The following is a 25,643-nucleotide window of genomic DNA, read 5'->3' as shown; positions in this document are numbered from 1 at the left end:
CCCAAAGCCCTAAGTGCATCTTTGTCCCCCCAGCACCTTGCGACAGACCTGCGTCAAGCTTGACATGGCTGGAGCAAGAGAAACTCACCCAGTATAAATGGTCAGTTCATCCTCTGGCTCTGGGCTCATAAAGCAGTTTGTTGCCTTATCCCTGAACAGAGGGAAGGCATATTTTGGAAATACTTCTGAGAAGGGAGGAGAATAGAAATGATTTATAAAAGATTGTTTCTCCCTAGATTAGAATATAAAATCAGAATGAACTCATAACATTTGTAAGTGGGTTGTTCTTTATTTCTTTAACAAACATCCTTTCTTGCCTGTCTGAACTAAACCACTAAATTGTGCCAGCACACCTACATAACTTTATTTTTTCTTCCGTCTCACACATCTTTCTTGCCTCCTTATCTCTTCCATAGCAGCCAGCACTGGAAAGAATAGGTGTTCACCTCTGCTCTGGGAAAAGGCTTAAAGCTTTTGTAACCCTGACCTAAGTCCCGTGAGTATGGACAAGCTGCAAAGAGCAATGTCTCCAAAGCACTCTTAGGCAGATCAGACAAAACCCACATTAGTGGCAAAAGTGGAGCTGGCAAATGGTGCTCGAATCCCTTAGACTGGAAAATCATCATTGTAGAGGAGTCAGGCAGAGAGGATGAAAGAAACTTCTGATGTTCTGAAAGCAAATGCTAGGGCAGAAAATCAGAGAGCAGCAACTCCATAGCACTGTTGTATGTGTACAGCAAGACTTTCAGGCATTTCAGTGCCAGTGAAAAAGGGAATTTCAGACTCCCAAGCAAAGCCCCAAGCCCAGTATTTCATGCAAAAATGTCACTAGGCAAAGACAAGACATGAGCTGCTGCGTGACACTACAAGTCTTTTTATTACAGATCTGCATGGCGAAGCTAAATCACATGAATAAGGGCATTTAACAGCTGGAATAATTTCCAAATAGACTAATTAGAGACTGAATTATTAATGGTAAAACTTCTAATTGGCTCAAAGCAAGGTTACAGCAAGAAACATGCTAGACTTTGCAAAGAATAATGAATATTTGCAAGACTAGTAAAATTATATGCTTCTCTAAGGAAACTGTTAGGAAATGAGGAAAAACCCCTAAAGTGATCCTAAAGTGCATGTCACAAGACAAAACTGGCAGAGACCAGATAAGAGTGAAGAGAACAGGTAAAACAGTAAAGAAGTGCAGAGATGATTTATTGCATTTGTTTGCAGTAAATTTGGAACAAAATAAGACAATGCAGTATTCTCTCCCCAAAGGGCTGCCTTGTTAGGCATGCGGTAAACCCCCTCTCTATTTCACTGAAATGTGTTCTCAGTGCAAATTACAGACTTACAAAAGGAAATACATGAATGTGCAGCTGAAGGACAGAGCTCTAATAAGGTCCATTTTATAATGGCGTTCTTTGTTGGTCTTCTAATACATCTACAAAAGCAAGTGATGTAGCTTTGGGCAGGGATGTAATCCGGCCAGGGATAATTTTGTGCTGAAGCAAGTACCAGAGCAAGATATTGGAAGTGCCACTTTATATTTCCAGCTGGGACAAGACACAGCAGTTCATCGTCGAGGTTCACCAGCTAGGGAAGGGGAGAAGGCAACCCCTGCCAAAACACTGGAGCATGCCACCATGGGGCAGCCCGTCCACCCCACTTTCCTTGTGGCAGGCACTGATGTGGAGGAAAGGAGATTTGGAGCATTTAGGTACAAAGTCTGCCCAGCCTTCTAATTAGAAATAAAGCAAGCCACGTGATGTTTCGAAACAGCTGACTGAAATGAAATTAGAGCTGAACTGGGAAAACAACAGACTATCAGAGTTTGCCTTTAAAAGCTGATTTTATGAAGCAAGTACAATAATAGAAGGTGTGGTAAGGTTCAATTTGCATGGTTGTGGAAGGAACATTAACCTAGCAAAATCTGAGCTGCTGAAGCAAGAAAAAACTATGAATGAATGTACTGGAGAGCTGGTGGAAAACCCCGTGGTTTAGATGGATATATAGCTTGACTGTTTATCATAGAATCATAGAATGGTTAGGGTTGGAAAGGACCTTACAATCATAAAGAAAATATTCTTAAGCACATTGATGAAGAACTAAAAGAAGGGATTCCTGAAGATATAGGAATTTGCCTTGGTACAGTTGCCAGTGTGACAGCTCACAGCATCCCAGGTTTATGGAGCTGGAAGTAAAACTGAAATTTGACCTTGACCTGGCAATAGAACTAGGATTCTGATATTTGCAACTAGTGTTACAGATGCTTCTAAGGTTCCAGAATTATTATGAAGTTGCAAAATTACTGGATGACATGCCCAGTATGGAGCTTTTACTGGTGCACAGATTTTCAATCATTTCATGCATTTGCATGTAGAGAAAATGCAAGAAGCTGTAAGAGGATGTGCTTGGAGTAATGTATAATTTGAGTATGACCCACTTCTGTAATAGAATTAAACGGTCTCAAATAAGATGCATAAAATGAACTAGTCTTAGTGAAGCATAACAACAATTTTAAATGGAGAAACTCCTGAGAAGAGAAACTCTCCCACCTTGCAGGATAAAAGGTACAGGAGGCTACGCAATAGTCCCATCATGCAAAATGAGGTCAAACCCACTAAACATAATTTGCAGTATCCATCTGGCTCTGTACAAGATAAGGGACTGGAAAAAATTCCTACTGTGGTCAGGCAAATGCTGTTGTTCAAGATAAGGAATCCAAGTATAAAATCTGCAGTAAATACAGAAAATTATGCAAAAGGAACTTTGGAAGCCATGGAGAGACCTGTGATTGCTGTTGATACAGATACATTTGGACTAAACAGAAAAGATGAATTATTAATAGTTTTTAACGTGTTACAAAACATGCCGAATAACAGTGTAAACCACACTCTAAATCACAGTTTACATGTCCTGGATTCCAGATGAGCTAATACCAGATAACGGCCTGCATTTTGCTAATGACTTATTTCAGTAATTTGCTTGAGAAATTACATCAAGCACACTACAAGTACTTGTTAGGCACTGCCACATGGGCTAGCAAGAATACAGTTCAGTAAATATAATAAAGAACCAGAGGTCCAAGGAAACCATGTCTGGTCTTGTTAGATTATCACAGCACATTTCTCAGTGCTCCACTGAGATTTCCTGTTCAAAGAATTATGGGCAATAAGGGACAAAACCCATAGATACGGTAAGCCAGCAGTGTTTAAGCAGTACAGAAGAGCTATTTGTCTAGAAATTAAAATAGAGGAAATGCTACATACAGAGACAAGACAAGTGGTGTTGCAAATGGAAGGGAAAGATTTCGGGCTGATTATATAGCTACCAAGTTAACACAGTCTCATCTGCAATTAGGTTAATTGTCATAAGACTGCCTTCCAAAGCATTCTTCCTATTACTGGACCAGAAGCAAAGTTAGGCACAACTAAAAGGCACTCTGTCTCTGTGCATTCTGAGGACCAATAGGACAATATGATGACAGCATTTACGTCGTGACAGAAGTAACAGCTTTGTATTCAAGCACCATCCAGCTTGAAGATTCAAATTAAAAGGTTTGCTGGCTATGGAAGGATTGCCTATGTAACGTGACACAGCCTGCAAACAATGATAGCTACTGACTTTTAGGTAAGATGGCAGTAGCTGTGTATTTTATTAACTGACTGTTTCAGTTTGTAGATGTAACTTTATGCACCTTTGCTGTTAAAAGAAATCAGGAAAACTGTAGAAGTTGCCACTGAGTTGTTCAAAAACAAGAAAGAGAGTAACCTTTTGTAAACCTGACCCAAGTGTCTATGCTGAAGCAGAAAATACATTTGAGCTCCTCCCAACACATCTTTATTAAAAATATCACACATTTTGACAGAATTTGGTAGAAAAAATAACCTGGTGCCTCTCATTACAATTACTTTCAGATTCCAACTGCTGTATCTTGTTATTATTTTGTCCATGCAAAGAGCATGCTACTATCAGATGGCTTCTTGTATAGGTACTTCCGCACTGCATTCAAGTCAATTATAAACCTTCTGCTAAATAATTTCAAGCAATGGGCTTTTTGTGGCATGGTGTGCTTTTCTTGGTTTTGAGACCTTGAATCATTCTTGTAACTCTTCTGCAAACCTCTCCCTATCTTTCCACATCCTTCTTTAGCAGAAACACCAGATTACGATATCCAGAAATAGTTTTGCTTTGCCCAGAGATAACCCCACCTCATGCTTTTATTGTATATTCCCAGCAAAACTGGCACATTTAGCAGCTGTATTGTGCTGAGAGCTGCTGTGCAGCTGGATGATCCCAGCAACCATGATCCCAAAGACCTTTTCAGAGCTGCTGCTTTCTGAGAGGCAGCCTCTCATTCTGCAAGGATGACTGACACTTTTCGTTCCCAGTTGCATGACCTTGGATCTGCCTCCACTGAAATGCGTATTGTTTGAGCACACCAAGATGGCTTTGTAAGCTATGGGTGACCCATCCCATTAGGCATGGTTACACTGGGTCTTGTTTGACCTGAAAAGTTTTGTCAGCTATCTTTCAAATTACTGACAAACAAATAACATTAAACCAAAATGTAATCTCTGCAGCTGTACAAGAAACTCTGCCATATATAGTGATAGTTTACGGTTAGTAAACAAGACTTAGCTAGTTTCTAATAAGTTTAATATTTCTGTATTTATTTTAGTCGTAATGTTTTAATCTGAAAGTTGTGCTGTAGTAAGTTAAATACCACACAGATATCTGAGCATATTAAAGCAAAATAGCCCCCTGTGCAAACTAAGCTTTTAATTACATAAGAAATACCAAGCTAATTTAGCAGACCCATTGCCCATAAAGTATCAACACCCACAACAAGACAACCACACATAGACCAGTGTGTGCTTGCACAAGATACTAGCAGATTTCAAATGTGTTTGTGGTCATTGAGAGTGCTAATGTCTATGTCAACAGCACCAACAGCACTGGAACGTAAACACTTGTTACTCAAGCGCTTAAATCCTCTTCTGAGACTACAGAAGCTTTCCTGTATTTCACACACATAGCTGTGTCACACCACAGTACAGATGAACAGGTAACCAAATGTGCTGAAGTGATGCTCTGCCTGGGGGGCAAAAGTCCAGCCAAACAAAAACCACCAGCAGAAGAAAGAGAAGTATGGCTCTTCTCTTTGAGACATTTACCCAGCGCTGCATTTGGGACTTAACTCTCACTTCATTTCAAGTGTGCCACGAAACCTGATGATGGCAGGAAGTTGCATGGCATCTGTTAGTAAGAAAGTCTGAACTATTACAGGAGAGATGTAGTTTGACCTTGAGGGCTGGTGTAGTTGAAATAGGAAGAAGCTCAAAAGCGCAGAGTGCCAGGGCATGTGTCTGGGGAGCAATAAACAGAATCTCTGCTTGAAACTGGGTGATCATCAGCAGGAAGTCATAAAGAAAAAGAAAGGCCTGTATGTATTATCCAGCTGAAGGGTGGCTGCTGATCTCTGGTGTGACACAGCATGAAGAAGGCAAATAAAACCCCAGAATACTTCAGGCAAGGGATTTCAAGAAAAGAAGGGGAGCCATCACGTCACTCATAAAAGGCATTGATCAGACCTTGTTTGGGAATGGTCCTTCTCATCCGTGTTTGGGAAATGTAAGTACAAACAAGAACAGGTGGCAGAAAGGGCTGCTGGATTGATACTGGGTCTTACAGTGAAAAGCCTACAGGAAATAGCATATGTAAAGTGGGAAAAGGATACCACTGCTTTTCACAGGTACACCAGAGAAAGGAGAAAGACACGTAAACTAAAGGTTACATTTGACTCACAAGCAACTCACAAGGAACACATATAGGTTAAAACTTTGAGCACAATTTCTAGTTATCAATGTGGCTCAGTACAAAATGGGATAATTGTGGGAATAATATCTGCATAGTCTTCAGATTTTTATTAATAAACGTATTAAGCCCATTAAGTTTAAGGGTGATAGTATTACTTGCAGCAACAAGCATTGGACTAAACAACTCAAAAGGCCCTTTTCAGCCCTATGACTTATAAGCACTGTTTTGTGATAAAAGCAACATGCAATGACAGTTAGGTTATCCTTGATGTACACCAGAAGGAGTTTGGAATGAAACCAAGTCCAGACCACTGAAATTCTGAAAACATTTTCAGTGACTTAGAAAAGGAGGGGTATGTGGAAATAGCGAACATTAAAACAACAAGGAAAACACATTTCTTCTTCAAACACAGAATCACAGAATCACAGAATCCCAAGGGTTGGAAGGGACCTAAAAAGATCATCTAGTCCAACCCCCCTGCAAGAGCAGGGTAACCTACAGTACATCACACAGGAACTTGTCCAGGCGGGCCTTGAATATCTCCAGTGTAGGAGACTCCACAACCCCCCTGGGCAACCTGTTCCAGTGCTCTGTCACTCACTAACACACTTACCTCCCATGAGGAAGAGAAGCCCTGCCACATACTGCATAAGGCCTCGATCCCAACAGCACCCCAGCACCCCAATAATCCATCCAAAGAGGATGATGGCCACAGCCATGCCCATGAAGCCAGCTGTCATCCTGCGCAGATCTGTAGTGGGGAAGACAGAAAAAGAACATGCGTATGAACAGTGATAAATAGCCATCATCACAGGTTCATAACAACCTTAACCCAAAATGCTGCTTTCTGAAAAGTCTTCAGGTGTATTGGCATGGGATGATTTGAGTAAGGATAGCTCAGGAGGACAGTCCATAAATTAAGATACTAACTTGGGCTAAAGAAAGAAAATAGGTGACCATTTCACCACACAATGAAACTCAGTGCAGATGCACCCAAGGGACTTGTGACGATTTGCTCAGGAATTAGAAGTTGTAAAATAGCCTCAGTGCAATGCTGTGCCTAATACCTCTAGCCTCTGGGTACTAGCACAATGTCTGTTTAAATCCTGCCTTCTCATCTCTGTCTGTTACTCCACCACATACAATAGATGTACCTGCTCAAACTGATATGCAAAGCAGCCTCTGTGCTTTGCTCCAGTGCAAACATGGGGAATCACCTTAGTTCTGATCCATTGTATGATCTTGAGCAATTCACTGAGCACCTCTGGGCCACATTTTCCCATGTGTAAGTCGGGACATAGTGCCTCACTGTGTGTGTGAAACCTGGTACCTGCAGGATGGTGGCGTATGCAGATACTCTGGTGTCAGAGATAACTGCAGATACACAGCTGGGATATGGAACACTTTATTGCCTTCTCTTGTGTCGTGCTTTAAAACCAGCCACACAGCTCATTCACTCACTCCCCCCACTTTCTACCCCCCACTCCCAAGGGATGAGGAGGAGAATCAAAAGAATGCAGCTCCCATGGGTTGAGATAAGAACAATTTAGTAACTAAGGTATAACACAAATCACAGCTGCCACCACCACTAATAATAATGATAAAGAAAATAACAAGGGAAGAGAATACAACACCTCACCACCCGCCGAGTGATAACTCGCCCCCCCCTACCACCACCTACCAAGCACCAACCAATACTTCGTCCAAACCTGCAGCGCCCTAGCCCTTCCGGGTAACTTTCAGTTACCTCCTGGGCATGACGTGCTGTGGTATGGAATACCTCTTTGGCTAGTTTGGGTCAAGTGTCCTGTCTCTGCTTCCTCCCAGCTTTCCCTCCTCCCTGGCAGAGCATAAGGCTCAGAAAGTCCTTGGTCAGACCAAACATTTGTGTTATCAGTTCTGTTCCCAGGCCAAAAGTCAAAACACAGCGCTGCACCAGCTTCTAAGAAGGAGAAAAATGACTGCTACTGCTGAACCCAGGACATCTTGTATCTAGATGGTGATCTTGTCAGATGATTTCCGGTGAGGATGTTCTTGAGTGCTCCAGGGAGCACTAAGAGGAGAAGAAGGGGAGGGGGTTGGAGTGAAGCGTTTTGTGCTCTGAAAGTGGGGACAGAGTACTACATCTGATATAGGTCCATGGGGCTTACCTGTATTTATTTCATAAATAAAGGAAAAATATCCCCAAGACCTAATGTAAGAAACTCTTAAATTCAGACCTGACTGCATCGCTTATTTGCCTTTTGCAAAAAGATGCATGAGATGGAAAAAAAACCTTCACAGCTGTGTTGAATATGAAATCTGGGCAGGGAGACCACCTGGCAACCAAAATCACAAGGACTGTGAGAGCTAAAGAGCATCTTTACACCCTCAAATAATGGAACAGATGGGGCAACCGTCACTAACATTCGATTATTCCCTGTCCCCTCTCATGTACACATAGCAAGTTTAAGCACTGATCTGTCAAGAGTGTATGTGCAGGGAAAATTCCAGCCAAGTCAGCTCAGCAAACATTTGTTTCCTTCTTGAAACTTTTTTTTTTTTTTAATTTGTTTTGCATATAATTTTTTTTTTTTTTGAGAAATAGAATGCTCATGACGGGGGGAGAAAGATTTGAAAACTGTGACTCATCCACCAGTCTCTGTAGAAGCTTTTCTCCTTTGGCTGTTTCTCAGTTTTGATACTTTTTACCTTTTTCCCACAGTGGACCAAAAGTACCATGAATACCAGCAGTGCAGTTTCAGTGCAATTTGTGAGCAGTGATAGATTAACATCATCAGAGATTTATAAAGCTCCTTGTCCAAAGTGCTAAGTGTCCACAAGGTCCATCAGTGTGCTGGGACAGAATGATTCGATTCAGTGGAAAGAGGTTTACTCAGGCCTGTGTTCGTTATAGAAGTCCTTATGCAAGATCGAGTTGCAGAACACAACCCGCCCACTGAAACTATAACTGTAGATTGTCACTGGTTTTTACAAGGAGCCCCTCTGACAATGTAAAGATTACCAGGACTTCAGCCCACCAGTGACCAGGGCCCATTAACAAGATACACATCTTAAAATTCGTATTTTTATCTTAGGTTTTGTGACTGTCCCACTGGGAAAAAACCAACAAACCCTCCCAACAAAGTATCTGAATATGTTCAAGGAGGTCTAGCACAGAAAAAAAAGCATCATTTCCTGTGGAAACTTGTAATTCCCACAGGCAACATCTTCCTTGGGAATTTCTGAGAGTGCTTTCTAAAATAAGCACTAAATGTTAGAAAGCATCTTTGACAGCAGAGTGCCGTCTTACTTTTCTGTCCATGAAGGCCTGGGCTCAATTTGAAAGGTAGATAGAAACATAAACTGTTTACTGTTTCCTATGTCATCTTCAGTAACTGTACAACACCGCTCAGAAGCACTGCACAGCTGTTTGTGTCAGCTCTGCAAAACCCTTTCATTTTAACTTTGACTGCTGACTCTAGGTAACAGCACTTGCTCATCCTAATGGAAACGTATCCTAACAGCCTGCCTTTAATGAGCTGGATTTAAATAGATTTATTCAGCTGCAAGATGTCAGTAACTCCTCAGACCTACCCCAGTGACTAGCTGATGGAGGTACTTTTCATAGGTCCCAGAGGGGATCAAAGCATCCCCACGTTCTATGTACCAAACTAAGGAAAAGGTTTTACCCCACTAAAATCAGTGTGAGTTTTGGCATTGAACAGAAGAATTAAAGTAGCAGGACCAAGATTTCTAGGCCAAATTCTGAGGTTTGTTTCACTTGACTTCTCTTCCCGAAGCAACCTGAAATTCCCTTTCTAACAACACAGCAAAATCCACCATCATTGTAACTCCAGGCTTACATTATCTCTTGAAAATAAACAGAAACTTAACCTCTGACAGGCACTTAATAGCACACACAAAGAAATAATCAAAATGGCAATTCTTTGTGACATCTTACTTCTCTCAAGGTCAGTTCATTACCCTCAGGGTATTTAGTGAGGAGAAGACCAGGGAACATGATTCAGAGAAAACTCCAGGAACAAACTTGCCAACAAAGTTTTCAAGCTGACAAGCAGGTATTCTTTATTGCGGCACCAAGAGACATGGGGGATAGCTCCATCTAACCTATATTGTCTGGACACCGACCCCTAGTACTTTTAATGACTACCGTCCTGTTAGTGTGAAGTTCCACATGGAAAGGACAGCAGAAAAGCAAAGATTTGCATTGTGTACATGAGGCAATTTATAAATTCCTTCTACTAATTTAGGAGGGACACCATATAAATAAAAAATAGCTCATCAGTACAGATTGATGGGTTTTATCTGAGTTCGATTTGCCCTGATAGACCTTTCCTGAATACATTCTGCAAAGGCAAAAAGAGTCATGCTTTATCATGGAACACCACTTTACCACATTTCAACACATCCTGGATTTGGATTTCTTTTATCACTTTTATGAAATTGCTTTTATTTATTTTTCGATTATGAAATGAATGGTTCTCTGCACTCTTTCTTTGAAAGCCTCTCTGAGTAACTACGGCATCTCAAGATCACAGACTGACAATCCCAATCAACTGAAGGAGTGAAAAAATGCATTGTTGAATCTTATGCAACCACCTGGGAGCTGCAACACCAAACATACCTTATCTTGGCTCACTCATGCGCACTGCTTGGTCATTCTACAGCTGATCCCCTCCTGGATAGCCAACCCAAATCCTCACACTAGAAAAGTGCACAGGTTGCAGGGTTATTATGAATCCCCTTTCTCTACCATCTAGTAATCCAAACCTTTAGAAATGTACCTACAGGGTGCATGTAAGGAAGGTATTACATCGCTTGTTCTGTAAGACCTACAAGTCAGAAGTTGATTTTCAATGCCTTGTCTGTATGACCACTAGTTTCAATGATTTACTACATGGATTTACACACCACCATCACTTGTGGCTGAAAGCGCAATATTATCTTTCCACTCTTGTTTTAGAGACATCATCTTCATCCTGTTTTTATATAAACATATTAAAAACTATGTGTGAATATCTTCCCCTTGGGACTACTTTCCATGCCTAGCACTGCTACAGGTGCTGCTGCATGTCGTAGGCAGGGAACTTAATCCTGACTCAAAACCAGTGTCGATCATCAGACAAGGAGTAAAGGCATCATGCACATGTAAGCTGGAAACAACAAATTTCTTGATTGGTAACACTGGAGAAGGGACAGGGAGTGACGTATGACTGAAACTGAAATGGTAAATTTAAAAGCCACAAGCTTTGTGAATTGCAATGAAAAGAGAAATATTAACATTTTAGACAACCTCCCTAAAACAGAGACAGATTGTCATAAAACAACATGCATTTCCTAAAAGCATTTTAGTCTTCCACTAGAGAATATTGGCTCTAAAGGTTTTCTGAAGATAAAGAAAGGAAGAAGAGCTGAGTAAGATCAGTTTATTTCCAAGCAGCATTTGGTGAAAGGTTCTCTCTGTCAGTTTGCAAATGCCCCTGCCCTTCATTTCACCCTGATAGCTGTCCATCTGTATTTGTTATGAGCACTAAAGTAATTCATGCTGGCTGTCACATCATGGAAGAAGTTTCACACCCCAGCAGCTGCAAACATAACATGCTCTGAATCAGTGCTGCATCTCGAAATTTTCGATATGCCTTTTTGACTTCTGATGTTCTGTCCTCTTCCTTGAAATTGCAAGTCATCTTTCTAAAGCAAGCGCTTGGTCTCCTTGTTGATATCTATCTTCCTTTCCACAGAGGAGTTTAATAATACTTCCGAAATATTAGAGATTTCTTTGCTCACAACAACACAGGAAAGAAAATATGAGCCTTTCATGACAGATGGGGAAACCAGGATGAGAATAGTCAGCCTGCCCATGGCCACATGGAAAATCTGTGCAGGAGCCTATAATTGAAGTTATACTACTGGGCTTTCTGGACAGCCCTTTAACTGCACGGCACTGCTTTTACTTTCAGAACTGTTTGTTCTCAAGAGTTTGTTACCACATCAAACTGCAGCACTTGCTATCAGACTATCAGAAAGTGCAATACAGCTGCACATAGTGGTTCAGACAGTCCATCCTACATCTTCTCCTTTCTTCTCCCAGTAGAGAAAGGTCCATAAGGACTAAGGACCTTAAAGTCTGTACCCAGAATATCTAGAACAGTTTAGGAGACATTCTGGATATAGTGCCATTCTTTCCTGAAATGTCCTGACAAAAGGGGAAACCAAAAATGAAATCACAAATGTATGTATGTGCCCCTCTAGAACCAATTGTCAAAATCTAGTATTATCACAAACAGAAATAGACTGGAAGAGCATAATTCTTTAGCATAATCCTTCATTGCAGGTCACTTTGATCTATACTCTCCTGTGCTAGGTTCATTCTCATTCGTTCTTACCAGTGTGGGATTTAAAATGTTTGTGCTTGAAAAGAGTCTAAATCACTTGTTTTTTCATCTTTTCCCAAACAAATATATGCATTGGAAATTGTTCAAGAACTGCACACAGCCCAGGAGCACAATTTGCCAGATTTCATTAAGCTTTGTTTAAATGACTTCTCTTACAAAGAATCAGCAGCACAGAGGCACCTTTCTCTGACATCATTTGTTCTCTTACCTCACCTCAAAACTACAAGGAGGGCAAGATGTAAAATTGGACAGATGTGTCTTACTAGATGCCAGTCCTGGCAGCTCACAGCTACAATGAACAAGTGAGGATTAATGCAAGTGATTTTGAGTGGCATCTTCTGCCTCATGATTCTCTCCACACAGCTTAAGACTACTTTGGATGAGGTTGGCAAATAGAGGGTGAGGCTTTAATCTTTTCTTTCTGCTTCAGGTATGGAGAGATAAGAAAAGAAATATGTATTAGTCTACCTGAGACTCAGTTAAATCTCAAAGTGCCTTTTACTGAATCATGTGGCAACTCAGTCTTCAGTGTAAAGATTATTCTTAATGCAATCACAATGAGTACAACCCACTTCAACAAAAGTAACAGTGGATTATATTTTTATGTAAGTACTCTGCACTAGACAGTGACTCAGAAATATGTCTGTCACAAACACATACACTAAACCACAACCCTCTCAAAGCTAGAGAAAGAAGAGAAGGCCCTTCACAGAAAGAGAAACTATCACACTGGAGGGTGTAGATGAGCCTTAGTGTCACAAGAGGTGCAGTGGTGTTTATGAGATACATGCATAACTTCTTCTAGTCCAAGAAATTCCATCAAATTCTCTTGACTAGATTTTGCTGGTGGTGTGACAAAGTGTTAAGTGTTTGGTTGCCAGCATGCATGAACTTACCTATATGGAAATGCTGATAACAAGCTTCAAAAACTGTCTGTGGTCTGTGCTAGTCAACATATCCCTCAGGATGAGGTGTAGAATGAACATCCTTACACATGGTTAATTCTTGTCAGGAGAGGCCATGTATCTGGATTTCCTACATCAGAATTCTTCAGCGTTCTTATGAAAACAGAAACAATTACAAACGGAAGGTGCCACCTGTGCACTGCTAGCACTTCCGCCTGCCTTCCTTCATCAGAAATCCCACAACTTCAGAGCCAGGTGAGCAGTTTATCACAGGAGAAATGAAGTCCTGTCTTCTGCATAGCCTGACACCTTCAGAGGTTCATGCTGACAAACAGCAAGCTCCACATGACACTGCAATTTACTGTCTCATAAAGCATTGGGGAGGGGGTGGGGGGTGCTTCCCAGAGCAGGACATGCACTGGTGCATTACTGTTTGAAAGCAATTCCTCCAGTATTTGGGAAAATTACTAGGGCCTAAGAAATGCTCCATTTCTGCAGTGGCTGAAAGCACCATCAGGAGCTTGAGTATCAAGTCATGATTTAAATCTTGCCTTTTGCTCATGTAGAGCAGAGAGGAGACAAAAGAGAACCCATAGATACTAAGGGAGAGATTTAAGGATGCAATAGAAAAGGAAGGAAACAAAACTTGTTTAAATGTAGGGGGGAAAAAGGTTAGAAAAAATGTCGCATGAGGCTGAAAAGATGGATTTGTCTTCAAGAGACTTTATGCTATGGATATTAGAGAGGTCAATGCATAAAGAAGACATTTGCACAGAAGAAATTTAACACAGCAGGTGCAATTGTACTGTAGAAGGAAGAAAACTTATGTTAGATCTTGGGAAAAAAAATGCCTGTGAATACCCATAGAAGGGTTCAGGCTTTTGCTCCAATCCCACATTCCCTTCTGCTGAAAAAGAAACTTCAGCCAGAGAAGAAAAGGGTTTTTTATTATCTGCTGTGTTGTTACTCTGCTCTGAGCGACGGCAGGCTAGGAAAGGAATCAAAACCTTGCAATCCCTGATGTAGTGGGCCGCACGAGCTGAGCATATGCCAAAGCTTTATTCCACTCTGCTCTGCTCTACTCAAACCTAAGCCATTCCTGCCCCTTCTCTGATTCTGGAGAGATCTTTTTTTTCTCAGAAAGTACCTGAAGTTGATAATTTCTACTCACTCAGTGATGCTCAAAAGCTGATCTTGAAGAGTCTTTCACTCTCTAGATTTACTGTTCAGGCTTTTAGTACTGCAATATGTGATCATCTAGGAACATTTCCAAGCTTCGGTCCCAGCAGAGTACACTTTTAATTTGCCCAATCAACCCTCTCATCCCTCCTTTCCCTCTCTCATTCCCTAGAAATAGGGAAGAAAGTGTAAGGCACCTGCATTTTTGGCCATCCTTCTTCATATTCAAAACTTTAATCCTTCCTGCTTCTGCTAGATGAGGCCACACAAAGGAAACATTTCACAGTTGTAGTCATGCCAAGAGGCTTTTCGTTACACAGCTTTGGCAGATTACACAGGTGTTGGAATTTGAAGCACATATAATAAAATAGCTTCTGCTCAATTTCAGTGGGGACTTTATCATATCAGAGCTTGGGGTTTGTTTTTTCTTTCATTTTTCTCCCTTTCTGTTGCCTTGGAGAACTCAGGAAGCTCACACTCCTTTATACTGGTAACCTCTTACTTTGAGTGACCTGTCCTCTGAGTCACCACACAAATATGATCTTGCTGGGCAGGAAGAACAACACAGTCCCTTAGCACCATGTTGGCCGGGCCAGAATGGTCATTTATGAAGCATGTGAGGCACCATCTCCCTGTGCCCTGGCAGCACTGGGAGAGCCCAGATGGAAAGTTCAGCTTTCTAAATGAGTCTCCAATGGTCTGGAAGAAAGCTGCAGTGGGCTCTGGGTCTCAGAGCAAAGATGACACCCTTTGTTGCAAAGTGGTTTCAGTGCTGGTGAGAAGCACTGCTCTGACACCACTAAAGACTCAGCTATTCCATATATTCCTCCCCACTATGTAGAGTGCACAGGAGGAAAAGCAGAGTTGGGCATCAGGGCAAACCTCACCATGCAGCCCTGCCAGGGTGTCGCAGGCATCCAGAGATGCCCTGGGAGCAAGCAATGTCTCCAGCACCCCTACCTGCAAGGGACTGAGCATCTAGAGTGAAGAGCCCAGCGAGCTCTGCTTTCCCTGAAGTCAGTGGGAGAGTTGGGTGCTCCAAAACTTTCCTCTGAAAAACAGACTTTTCCTCTTTCCCAGGGGTGCCATGGAAGCCAGTTCAACACTTCTTCTTCAGAGGCATTCAGCTATTAACATACAGAGTGCAGTAACAGTTGCATGAAAATAATCTGGATACAGAAATCCCTATATCCTATTATATATAGCAATGGGTTTATTGTCTAGATTACAGAAGTCTCCTTCCACAGTGAGCAGTGCCTTGTTACACTCTGCTTTTGATATGCCAGTCACCACTGCAGTATCTACATGTCCACATGGAAGTTTATCAGAATTTAATCTTCAGTTAGTATTTCTTGAACCACTTCTTGATGGCTAGTGCTCGTCAGGGCCAGAAGGAAGCAGAAGAAAAAACCCAGAAATACTTTTATCCCTCCCCTTTTTTTTCAGTGAGGAGAGAAGAGAGGGCAAAACCAGATGGAGAATGGAAGAGAGTGATGAGATAAAGAAAAGTCTGTATTAGAGATGACAAATGGAGTGTGATAGGAAGCAAGAAACATAATTGCATGTAAAACCCCAGTATCAGCCAGGGTTAAGGATCTTTTTAAAACACAGGTTTACCTTAAGCTCCTCTTGAATATAAATGAAGTTGGAGGTATGTTGGAATGGACCACAGGAGGAGCAGGAGGGATAATACAGAGAGAGAGAGACTTCGTAATGCCTCATCTGTTTTACCTTCTTCCCCCTGAATTTGACTTCCCATTCCATCCCAGCACTAAAGCCTTGCTTGCATTCAGGAGCAACAAAAACATTATCCTAAAGGTTTTTCTTCTCTTTCAACCCCTGCTCCAACCACTAGTGCAACATTATGAAGCACAAGCCTGAGAATAATCCCATTATAAAGCATTCAGAGCAGCAGGTTTGATAAATGGCCAGCATGGAAAAGGCTGGAGGTGGAGGGATGGTATCTCTGCTTTATCAGTGCCCCAGCACTCTGCTCAAACATACTCGTTCCACAGACCCCAGCATTAAACATTTGAATTCAGGAACTCTGAAAGGCACATTCTTGTCTTTAAAAAAGACTGTTTAATGTAAGTGAGGCTGGACTGGGAACTGGAAAGAGAAGAAAGAGGATGAGAGAGAAGGAGGGAGGAATTATAGAAAGACATTCAAAGCTGTGAGAAAACACTCTCTCTTACGGAGAAATTTTGATTTTGAAGTTTTCTCTTCTATTAACATTTAAATTGAAAGGCGTTTCTTCCAAGCTCCACATAGGAAATCAGAAAATCTGCATTTAAATAGACACCATTTAAATGTGGGGAAAAATATATATCAGCCTTGAATGCTTCTCCATTTGTCTGAAAAGAACTTCTCTTATAGATGATTATTAATTTTTTTTCTTTTTTCTTTGTGTGTGCTAAAAAGAGAAATTGGAAGTACATTAAAATTCTGCTTGGCACGAGAAGAAGGCAGGGGGACGGCTGCTTAAGTGCCCAAAACCTAAGTTTTTTGGTTAGATATTGTACAGGAAGGCCTCTGGAGCCTGCAGGAGGCAGTCCAGCCAGGGGCAGGACCAAGCGGGTCCTCTCCTGCCTGGTCCTGGTGCCATAGTGCCTATGCCGGAGGGGCAGCACACTCCCAACACAATGCCTGCCTCACTGGGGATATCACATGGGGCCTCAGTCCCAGTGGAGAATCGGACTTTCTTCAGTTTTGTTAAACACTTCTGTGCCTTCAGGACACCCTCTAGAAAACGGGGACATGCACCTCCCTGAAAAGCCACCTTAGCACTGCTCTAATATGTGATGTCATAGGAGGAGAGCTTACAGCTGAGGAGTTAGTGAGGTTTTGGGTGGCTACACTCAAAGGGTTTGGAAAGAAGTCCTGGGGCAGGAGGAAATGTCCACAGATTGATCCGCATTTTACGCTGTGCTCTCATCATGTATGTTAGCACATGTCCATCACAATCCCAGAAACCTTGGATGAGATTTGGATCTGGATCTGGTGTTTTGCACAGTTCTATGTCCCCTCCTGCAGCAAAATCAGCAAGAATGAGAAAGAGCAAGAGCAGCCTCTTGAGTGGGGGAGAGCTGAAATACCCAACATACACACGGAGAAGTGGAAAGATGGGAGTGAATAAAGGCAATCTCCCTATGTCACATGCATGCCTTCCCGACCTTACTCCCTTGCCCGCCCATGCCTGCCTCCTCTCTGCCTGAAGTAACCAACCTGAGGCTCAGCCTTGCTACGTGCCAGGGCCCCACATCCCATGTGTCGGCCATCAGCTCACATATAGAGCAATGGTCAGGAGTATGGGGAGGAGCAGGGGAGTCCCTGCCTCATGAGAGAGGGGCCTTTCATTGGCTGTGTCTGCTGCAGAATCCCCATTTCTTGGTTTTTGTCATGAGTGGAGAAATTAAATTTCACCTATCAGTAGCACTCAGGCAGCAACAAAGACCACAGCACATGGTGCTTGCTCTAATTCCAGAGCATAATGGACCTCGCTGCCACTGAAGAATCCCCAGCACAATCCAATTATTAATATTCATTCTTTTATTCTCTGCCTCATTTTCAAGCTCATTCCTACAGAAAAGGTCAAACATATACTACCCCCCAGCAGTACATTATCGGCCACCTTAAGGGCCTTTTCTGCTGTGTCAGAAAGGGAATAATCAGAAGTGAAGGAGGGTTGGTGTTCCAAGGCTAGGCTATGGACTTGGTATCTTTCACCTTTAGATCCCTGGTCTGAATCTAAGTCAAGCTGGTGCCGGCTGTGAGCTACAGTTCAAAAGCCGGGCAGTGGTTCTTGTGAAATGGCAGCTCCGTACAAACTCAAAGGACAAGCACCTACACCATGCTTTGGCTATTTTTAGAGAGTAACAGCACTTCTCCTGCCTCTCTAATCTCTCCAGTGCTTCCAGCTGTTCAACAGGGTGACTTTAAAAAACAAGGTGGAAAAGCCAAAGGGAAAAATGACACATTAGAAGGACAGCTCAGTGATCCAGGTACTAGCACAGAGCCTTTCAAGGTGGAGGTACTACTTTCTGCTGTCTCACAAAAATGCATGGCAAGAAAGTCAGGTTTTCTGTGCCCCAGTTCTGATACACTGGGATAACCTCATCTCACCAGGTTGTTTTGAGGGTTGATATATTTAAGATTGTGTGCCCGGCTCTCTGCAGTGATGGTACCAGAAGCCCTAAAAATGCCTCGGACAAATAAAAACTTTGCAGTAGGATATGAGATTTATTTTTTTTCTGTGGTGATTTTGAATTAAATGTGATTAAATCTGAAAAAGCACAGAGATATAAATAAGCAAAATGGTATCTCTCATCTGTACACAGGCACGTGTCAACCTAGGGAGAACAACTGAGCATCGTGACTATTTCTTGACCCAAGCTGATTTCATGGGACCAAGACCCAGAGTCTCCCAGTTTGACCCTGGGTTCCCATCAGACCTGATTTTTGCAGCATGATCCTGTCTCTAGTCACTGGGTCAGTGAAGATGAGCACCTCCTGTCACTCAACACTTGAATTAATTTGGCCAGCTTGCTCTCATTGCCCCTCCATTTCTTCCTCCCAGCTTGCCACGATCTCACAGGGAACAGACTTACTCTTCCTCGGGTCTCTTGCTACTTTTTTTCCTATGCAGATGGCAACTACTTTCTGAAAATACATACGTGACAAGAAGAAATGTTTAGTAGACGAAGCAGGTGCCTGGAAAATGGGTTCCCATTTGTCCTTCCCTTCCCCTTTCTAACACCCAATAATTTCTCTGTTAATAAGCTCGCTGACTATAATGTGGCACTAACCTTTCACAATTGATGCCAGTGACATTTTGACAGTTCCACATATGGGCTTGCCGAAAGCAGAAGGAATATAAATTTGCAATTTGGTAAAAAGCTGGGTGGGCAGCCAAAGCAGCTTGGGGGAAGGAGAAGGAAACTGCCAACCAGCCGAACAAAAGCCCACTGCACAGATGTTATGCACAGTGAAAAGGAAAAGCATATCCACAGCTGGAGTAGCCCAGTAAAGATGTGCTTGGAAAAAAAGCCTTAGGCACCAATTAAACCCAGTCTAGTCTAAGAAGCCTCCCAACAGATTCTCCTCACGTGGCAAATTTAGATCCATTCCCTAGCAGAAGGGAAATGGGACACAGCATTCAATTTGTGCAAACTATCTGGTTAACATCAGATTTTATAGGACTCAGCAGTTGCTTTAACAAGGAATCTTCAGTATTTCCACCACTGTGATCAAGCCATAGGGGAACAAATGTTTTCAAACACTGTTTTGTAAAGTGTCTGAATTTACTTTTCAAGGTATCTTTACACAAAACATCACTGACAGTTCAGAGATTGGCTCAGCTACTAGGTGCAAGTATCACAGATCACACACCTTCCCCTAATTACATCTATACTGAATGCCATAATATTTGGCTAAAAACTAACTTGCAGAAAGAGGTCCAATCATCATGTTGCAGAATCTGAGTAGACCAGGCAGAGAGGCAGCACAAGGGTCTACATAAGCATACTGCAGATTGCAACTGAGAGGCAAGGGGACATGCTCTTCACATCTCTAGAAACACAGAGCCAAATGTGGAGCCCAAAAGAACTGTAAGAACCAAAAATGGTCCCTAAGCAAGGGTAGTGGGAGCCACAGGCCAGCAGCTGCTGACTTCAGAAAGCTGGGTCTATAACGCATGCTGGGAAGGGTTAAGCCTAATGAAAAAGTCAGATTTAGTGGTTTTGAGATATTTTCCCTGAAGTGTTTTTGTGCTGAAGAAATAATAGTAGGGTAGCTGCTGGATCACTGTATTAACCACGCTCATGGGGAGCGTGAAGCCCAAGACCTTTCTGAAGCAATGTCAGTTGATAGGCAGGGGACTGTGGCCAAGGCTGGACCATGAGTGGGTGTTTCATGCAATTGCAGGACACAGATGACTGCTTCCAGCATGACATTTGTAAGGGGTTCTGCTTAATGGGACTGGGAGGATGATGGGGGTCACAAGTGTAGGGTGTCCAGCAGTTCTGAACAGAGAGCATGCTGGATTTCACTGTGGTATGCTTGATCTGAAGTCAGTCACCTGTCAGGCTTCAGGAAGTTATTTCCAAAGCCAGTATACCATACTTAGCTCTGACTGCTTCTGGCAACACAGTTCTTCATCTCAAATAACTGGTGGGATCCAACTTGGCATATAAGAATACCTCATCTCATCAAATAAAAAAAGTGTGACTTAGTCATTATTTGGCCACAGCTCTGCAAGCAGGCAGGGTTTCCACACACGGCATGGGACAGAGCTAGCCCCCACCTTATTCTAGCAATGCTGGCGGCACACAATAGCCCATAGATGTTCACTGTTTTCCTCAAGTGAGCTCATTCCCAGTTTTGTAGATGCCTCCCTGCCCCAGCACCCAGCTCCCTCCTCCCAGAAAGCCTCATTGGCTTCTCTGACTTCCCAAGCTGCTAATGAGCTGTGCTACTATTTGCTCTCTTTCAGGGAAGACCTATGGCTGCACAGGCTCCCCTGATGGCAGCTGCAGTGGAAACTCCGATTAGTGGCAGATCTTTCTATGGCACACGCTAGCACTCCTGCTGCTGATACCATTACAAAAGCCTACACCAGACCGGTGCAGTTGTGGGTGATGTTCTGAGAAATGACCACATGCTAGTGGAAGCTGCCCGGTTCAAACATCCTCTTTGTGCTGACTGATATGGTAGGAGGATGAAAAGTCATGCAGCTGTATGTGGTTTCATAGGAGCTGTTACCTTTTCACAGAAAGCGCCCCTTGATTTTTGCTAAGAAAAACAGTGAGAGCACTCTGCCTATAGCTCCAGCATCTGACAGAGTAGTGTGAGACTGTGAAATGTGGCTTGAGGTCTTTGAGGAGACTGATGCTTGCATGGTAAACAGGATAGAAGGGCCCTGATTCCTGAGGATACCACTGCATGTTCTATAAGATTATCTAAAATCACCTAAAATTAATAAACAGCTCTATTAACATTACCAACAGACCCTGGTGACATTCCTTCATACCATATAATTTTCAACTGCCATCTCAAATGGCGGATTCTTGTCTCTGCCATATACCCACCAACTCAGAAAATGAAGTCTCTGTGCACAGAGACTTTGAAGTAGGCAGGCACACAGCAACAAGAGGACAAAGGGTGCTATCTGACTTTACCCTACCTAGCTCATCAATCAGCTAGGAGCAGTGCTGATTGTGTGTTTGGAGACAGGCAGAAAGAGAGATGGGGAAAGAGGTGACAGTTATAAATGTTTTGCAACCTGAATATGACATTAATATATATATGCAGTGTGTTCACAACACTAGGTCTTTGTGCACAAGCATAATAAATACCATGTTGGACAGCCGTTTCATGAAAGCACTCAGTGGTCTAGAAGAACCTGCCATGAAACAGACTTTCTAGTTTTACTGAGAAAAAAAGCAATATGCCCATACTTAGATCTTGACCTTGTGAAAATCTAGAACAATTCCAATGAGCTCCATATAAAGTTTAATTCCTCACAAGCATATCGAAATGACCAGGCATCTAAGTTATCAAAACCTGCTCCATAAAACATGTACTTCATTTCTGTGCCCCCAAAATAGAGTTTTAATAAGCTTCCAAGTCTAGAAATACCAATATAGGATGCATGGCATTGTAACATCTCCACCCAAGGGACTCTTCCTTGTGGAAGTCACAGCTATCCTGTTTCTTTCACTAGGTGATGGCTGCACTCAAAAGTCAGAAAGTTCACTGTACTACACGGCTTGGTTTATGCATTCACCTTAAAAGCTGAGTCTGCGATACTGATGTAGATCAGGGGTGTTTTTAACACAAGCTGGACGCTGTCAAACTACCCTGACATTTTCTTCACACTGCCCAGCTGCTGTGGTGCTGCATGTGGAGACATGCACAAACATGCTGTAGGTGGTCTATTCCCCCTTGCACACAATCAGAGCAGCCTTGAGGCTGCTTTCCTTGATTCAGGGCCCAGCCATGACCCCAGGATGGTAGCATGCAAGTCAGGACTGGCTGAGGCCAAATTCTCCATTTGTCCAGATGTACCATCTCCTGCCCCTCTTGCAAAAACTTTAAGAACCAGGGGAACACAAGGTCCTATGTTAAGTCTACATGATCAACTCAGAGACAGTCTGGCTGCTGGGCTGATGCCTGCCCTTGGGAGCTGTTTTCAGCCATGGTGAGAGCCCCTGCCCCTGCTATGGCCTTGCCACATCACAGCCAGGCCTAGGCCTGGCCACAAACACCCCAAATCTCAATTGAGACCCTGCCCCTGTTGGCCATCAGACCTGCCTGGCTGCTGTGGCCCTGCCTGGATGCTGGTCTCCCCAGAGGGGCAACCAGCACTCGCAGCTCCCTGGCAGCAGAGCACCCCAAAAGCACTGCAATGTAGTGTCTGTGTAGTTACCTGCTCAATTCTGGTTTTCTGCTGGCTTTGAGATGTTACAAAATAAGGAAATTTAAGTGTCACTTAAAAAATGCTGATATGCTCCATATAAAAACCTTGAAATATCTCATATGGGCCTTTTTAATAACAAAACTTCTGACTTTTCATTTCAAACATATGTTTTTAAAATTGTGCCTACATTAAAAAGACAAAGGAGAAAGGATTTGTAAGGGTTAAGACAACCAAAGCATCTCAATTCAGCCAAAATTCTCTTGACTGTTCCAAAATAAATTGTTGTTCATTTTGCTGAAAAACTTCTAAAAGCCACCTGCAGCCCTTACGCCATGCTGTTTTATTCATTTTGCCTTTCCAGCCAGAAAGTCCTTTATTTCAACAGTCCATCAGTGTGGCACCTAAGTAGTGGCAGAGGGCTAATAATATCACTGGCAAGAATGAGAAGGCTAAACTTGGAAGCCAAGCTTTGACAGCAGAGTAAAAACGGCATCAGCCCTCAAACATTTTGTTTCTGAGATGACATATGGTTTCTTTTTTGTGCCTACACACGAGTGATTCAAATGATTTAGGATCTGAAATCCTTGTAGCGCATTTCCTCACTTTTAGGCAGCTTTTCAGTTCACCTGTATTGGCTGAATTGCTCACTTTCTAATGGATCTCTCCAGATCGTTTGAAGCTCTGATGGGTACACATGTGAAGGAGGGGGAACAAATGGAGAGAAAAGCCCACTGTGCATTGCTAACAGTTGCACCATTCCAAAAAGCTGTGGTTAGGAGATTCTTAATTCAGTTAACCTCTTTGATCTTATCATGCAGTATGAAATACTGAAAGGTAATGAAAAGATTACAGGCAGGTCTGCTACGTTTGCATATCAAAACACATGCCTCAGCAGAGTACAGAGCAGGAAACAGACACAGTAAATATACTTGTCATGGACGGGGAATGCATCTTTTGACTGGGAAAGAAACACTTTTCTCTGAGTGGTGTAGTGCTCATGTATGTGCAGTAAGAAAAAAATCCAGAGAACTTGCACTGCATCAGGAAGTGATGCACACTGGACTCGCTTCTGCTGCACTGATGCTAGGCTACAGGCATGATTTATCTCTCTTCTCCACTTAGTTATTAGCAGTAGAGCAGAAGGCAGATGGCTATGCCTCAGACAACAATGATACACCCCTTAAAAGAACCTATCCTGCCATAAATGCTTACTTGCCAAAAGATGGTCTGCATTTTAACAGTGTCCAGGATCCCACTCTCCTCTCCTTTAACTGGGGCCTGTCTACCTAGAGAGCCAAGATTCATGTCCAGTGCATGTAAATATCTGTATTTGAAGTAAACACACCTCCTTCCCCTTACAGCTGCCCACCTGCCCCTCCAGCTATTTCCCTGCCTTTGCTCCTATCCCTTTATTCCCATCTCTGGTGCAGATCCCCTCCTTTTCTCTATCTGCTTTTCTCTGCCTTGTAGTGCTCTGGTTTTTCATCGTCTTTCGCTCTTCCTTTCTTAATGCACACCTTCCCTTTCTAACATTCCTCTATAATTTCCTCCCATTTCCTTTCTTTCTAAGTTGACACATTTTAACACCCTCCCAGTGACTTTTAAGACATCTGAAAAGCAGTAGTCAGGTATCAGATTCCTTATCAGGTTAAAAGAAAATGTTAGGGAAGTCAGTGGCCAGATGCAATGACTGTGGATCAGCGGGGACAACAGTGACATCAGGCTTTATGGTCCCAGATGATATTAAACTGTTGCTAAAATGCAACATCAGTGATTTTCTACTTTTTCCCTTTGTAGTATCTCTCTAGGTCTGAGGTAAGACAGCTTGGGTACCTTATCTTGGCATTCTTCCCTTAATATAGTTGTTTTCTCTTATGCATAAACTCAGCTGTGAATATCCTGGATTTCTACTGGTTTATATTGTCCTCTACTATTTTTACCCAGAAGTTACTGATACTCTTAGCTGTAACAACACTTGATGTTTTGCTTAGCAATTTTCTTACTCTGCTTGTTTTAATTATATTTTTAAAAATCATGCATAACGAGCTGTGTAGGAAAGCCAAAGAGAATTCTACATTCTGATGTTTCTAATGGCTTAATGACCTGAAGTACCAGCTTTACATTGCTCCTCCTAATGTGTCCTTTTTGAGGACATGCTCACTGTGTTGCTGTGGTGCCACACACCCAAAGCATGCTAGTGACTTTGGCTTTTTGCCTTTGATCAATGTTTTTGTCTAGGGGTTCTGCAGCTGAGCCTACCACTACAGTGAGGGGACGCAGAGGATACTCCGCTGAGTAGCAGTTTCTCTGTGCTTGAGGCTCCATTCTCCCAGCAGCCATGCCCTAGCCACAGAGCTGCCATCCCCCAGTCACATTGGGTTTCTGGATCCCAATGTACCCGTGCCAGCCGAGACCTGTTCCTTAAGGACAGGGACATCCCCAGTGCCACCGAGTCCCTTCAGCCCATCATCCTGCTGTGTTCAATAAGCCACAGAGGAAACAGCAACTGGTTGGGCTCCTTTGTCTGCACCTCCAGTGACCTGAGTCTGGCACAGGCCTCAATAACTGTAGCATCTACACAGAGCAATCATTAACAACTTAGCTTAATTACACCCTAATTTCTTTATGTAGAACCTATGAGCAAGATTTCAATTAACTTTAACTACATATAAGTTTAATGCATCTCTGTCATTCCATTAAGATGATTTGGGACAAGACAAAGATAAACATAGATGTTAACATTCTGTAAAGTATGAGATTTTAAATTAATTTTAACAAAAATTAATTATCAAGTTAATTATAAAGGCTCATAAAATTAATTTTCTAGCCACAGAATATACTTTCTCTACATTTGGGATGGGTTTGTTGCCTTTCAAATGAAACAGAGATCCTGAAGCCCTTTTGATCTAATCTGGTTTTACCATGGAG

At 42.5% G+C, this 25,643-nt stretch overlaps 1 protein-coding gene across 2 annotated transcripts in view; it reads right to left on the bottom strand.

Moving 5' to 3' along the window:
• The window catches only part of TMEM178B (transmembrane protein 178B), a 245,107-nt gene that overhangs the window by 37,165 nt on the left and 182,299 nt on the right, over positions 1–25,643 (bottom strand). For both annotated transcript variants that reach the window (XM_065681413.1, XM_065681403.1), the window contains exon 3: positions 6,431–6,568. In XM_065681413.1, coding sequence (XP_065537485.1) covers positions 6,431–6,568 — 138 coding nt within the window. The remainder of the gene's footprint in view (positions 1–6,430; positions 6,569–25,643) is intronic.

The sequence above is a fragment of the Lathamus discolor genome, chromosome 1, assembly GCF_037157495.1.
Source record: "Lathamus discolor isolate bLatDis1 chromosome 1, bLatDis1.hap1, whole genome shotgun sequence".
Lineage (NCBI taxonomy): Eukaryota > Metazoa > Chordata > Aves > Psittaciformes > Psittacidae > Lathamus > Lathamus discolor.
The sequence above is the reverse complement of the archived record's forward strand: the minus strand, read 5'-3'. Positions and strand labels throughout refer to the sequence as shown.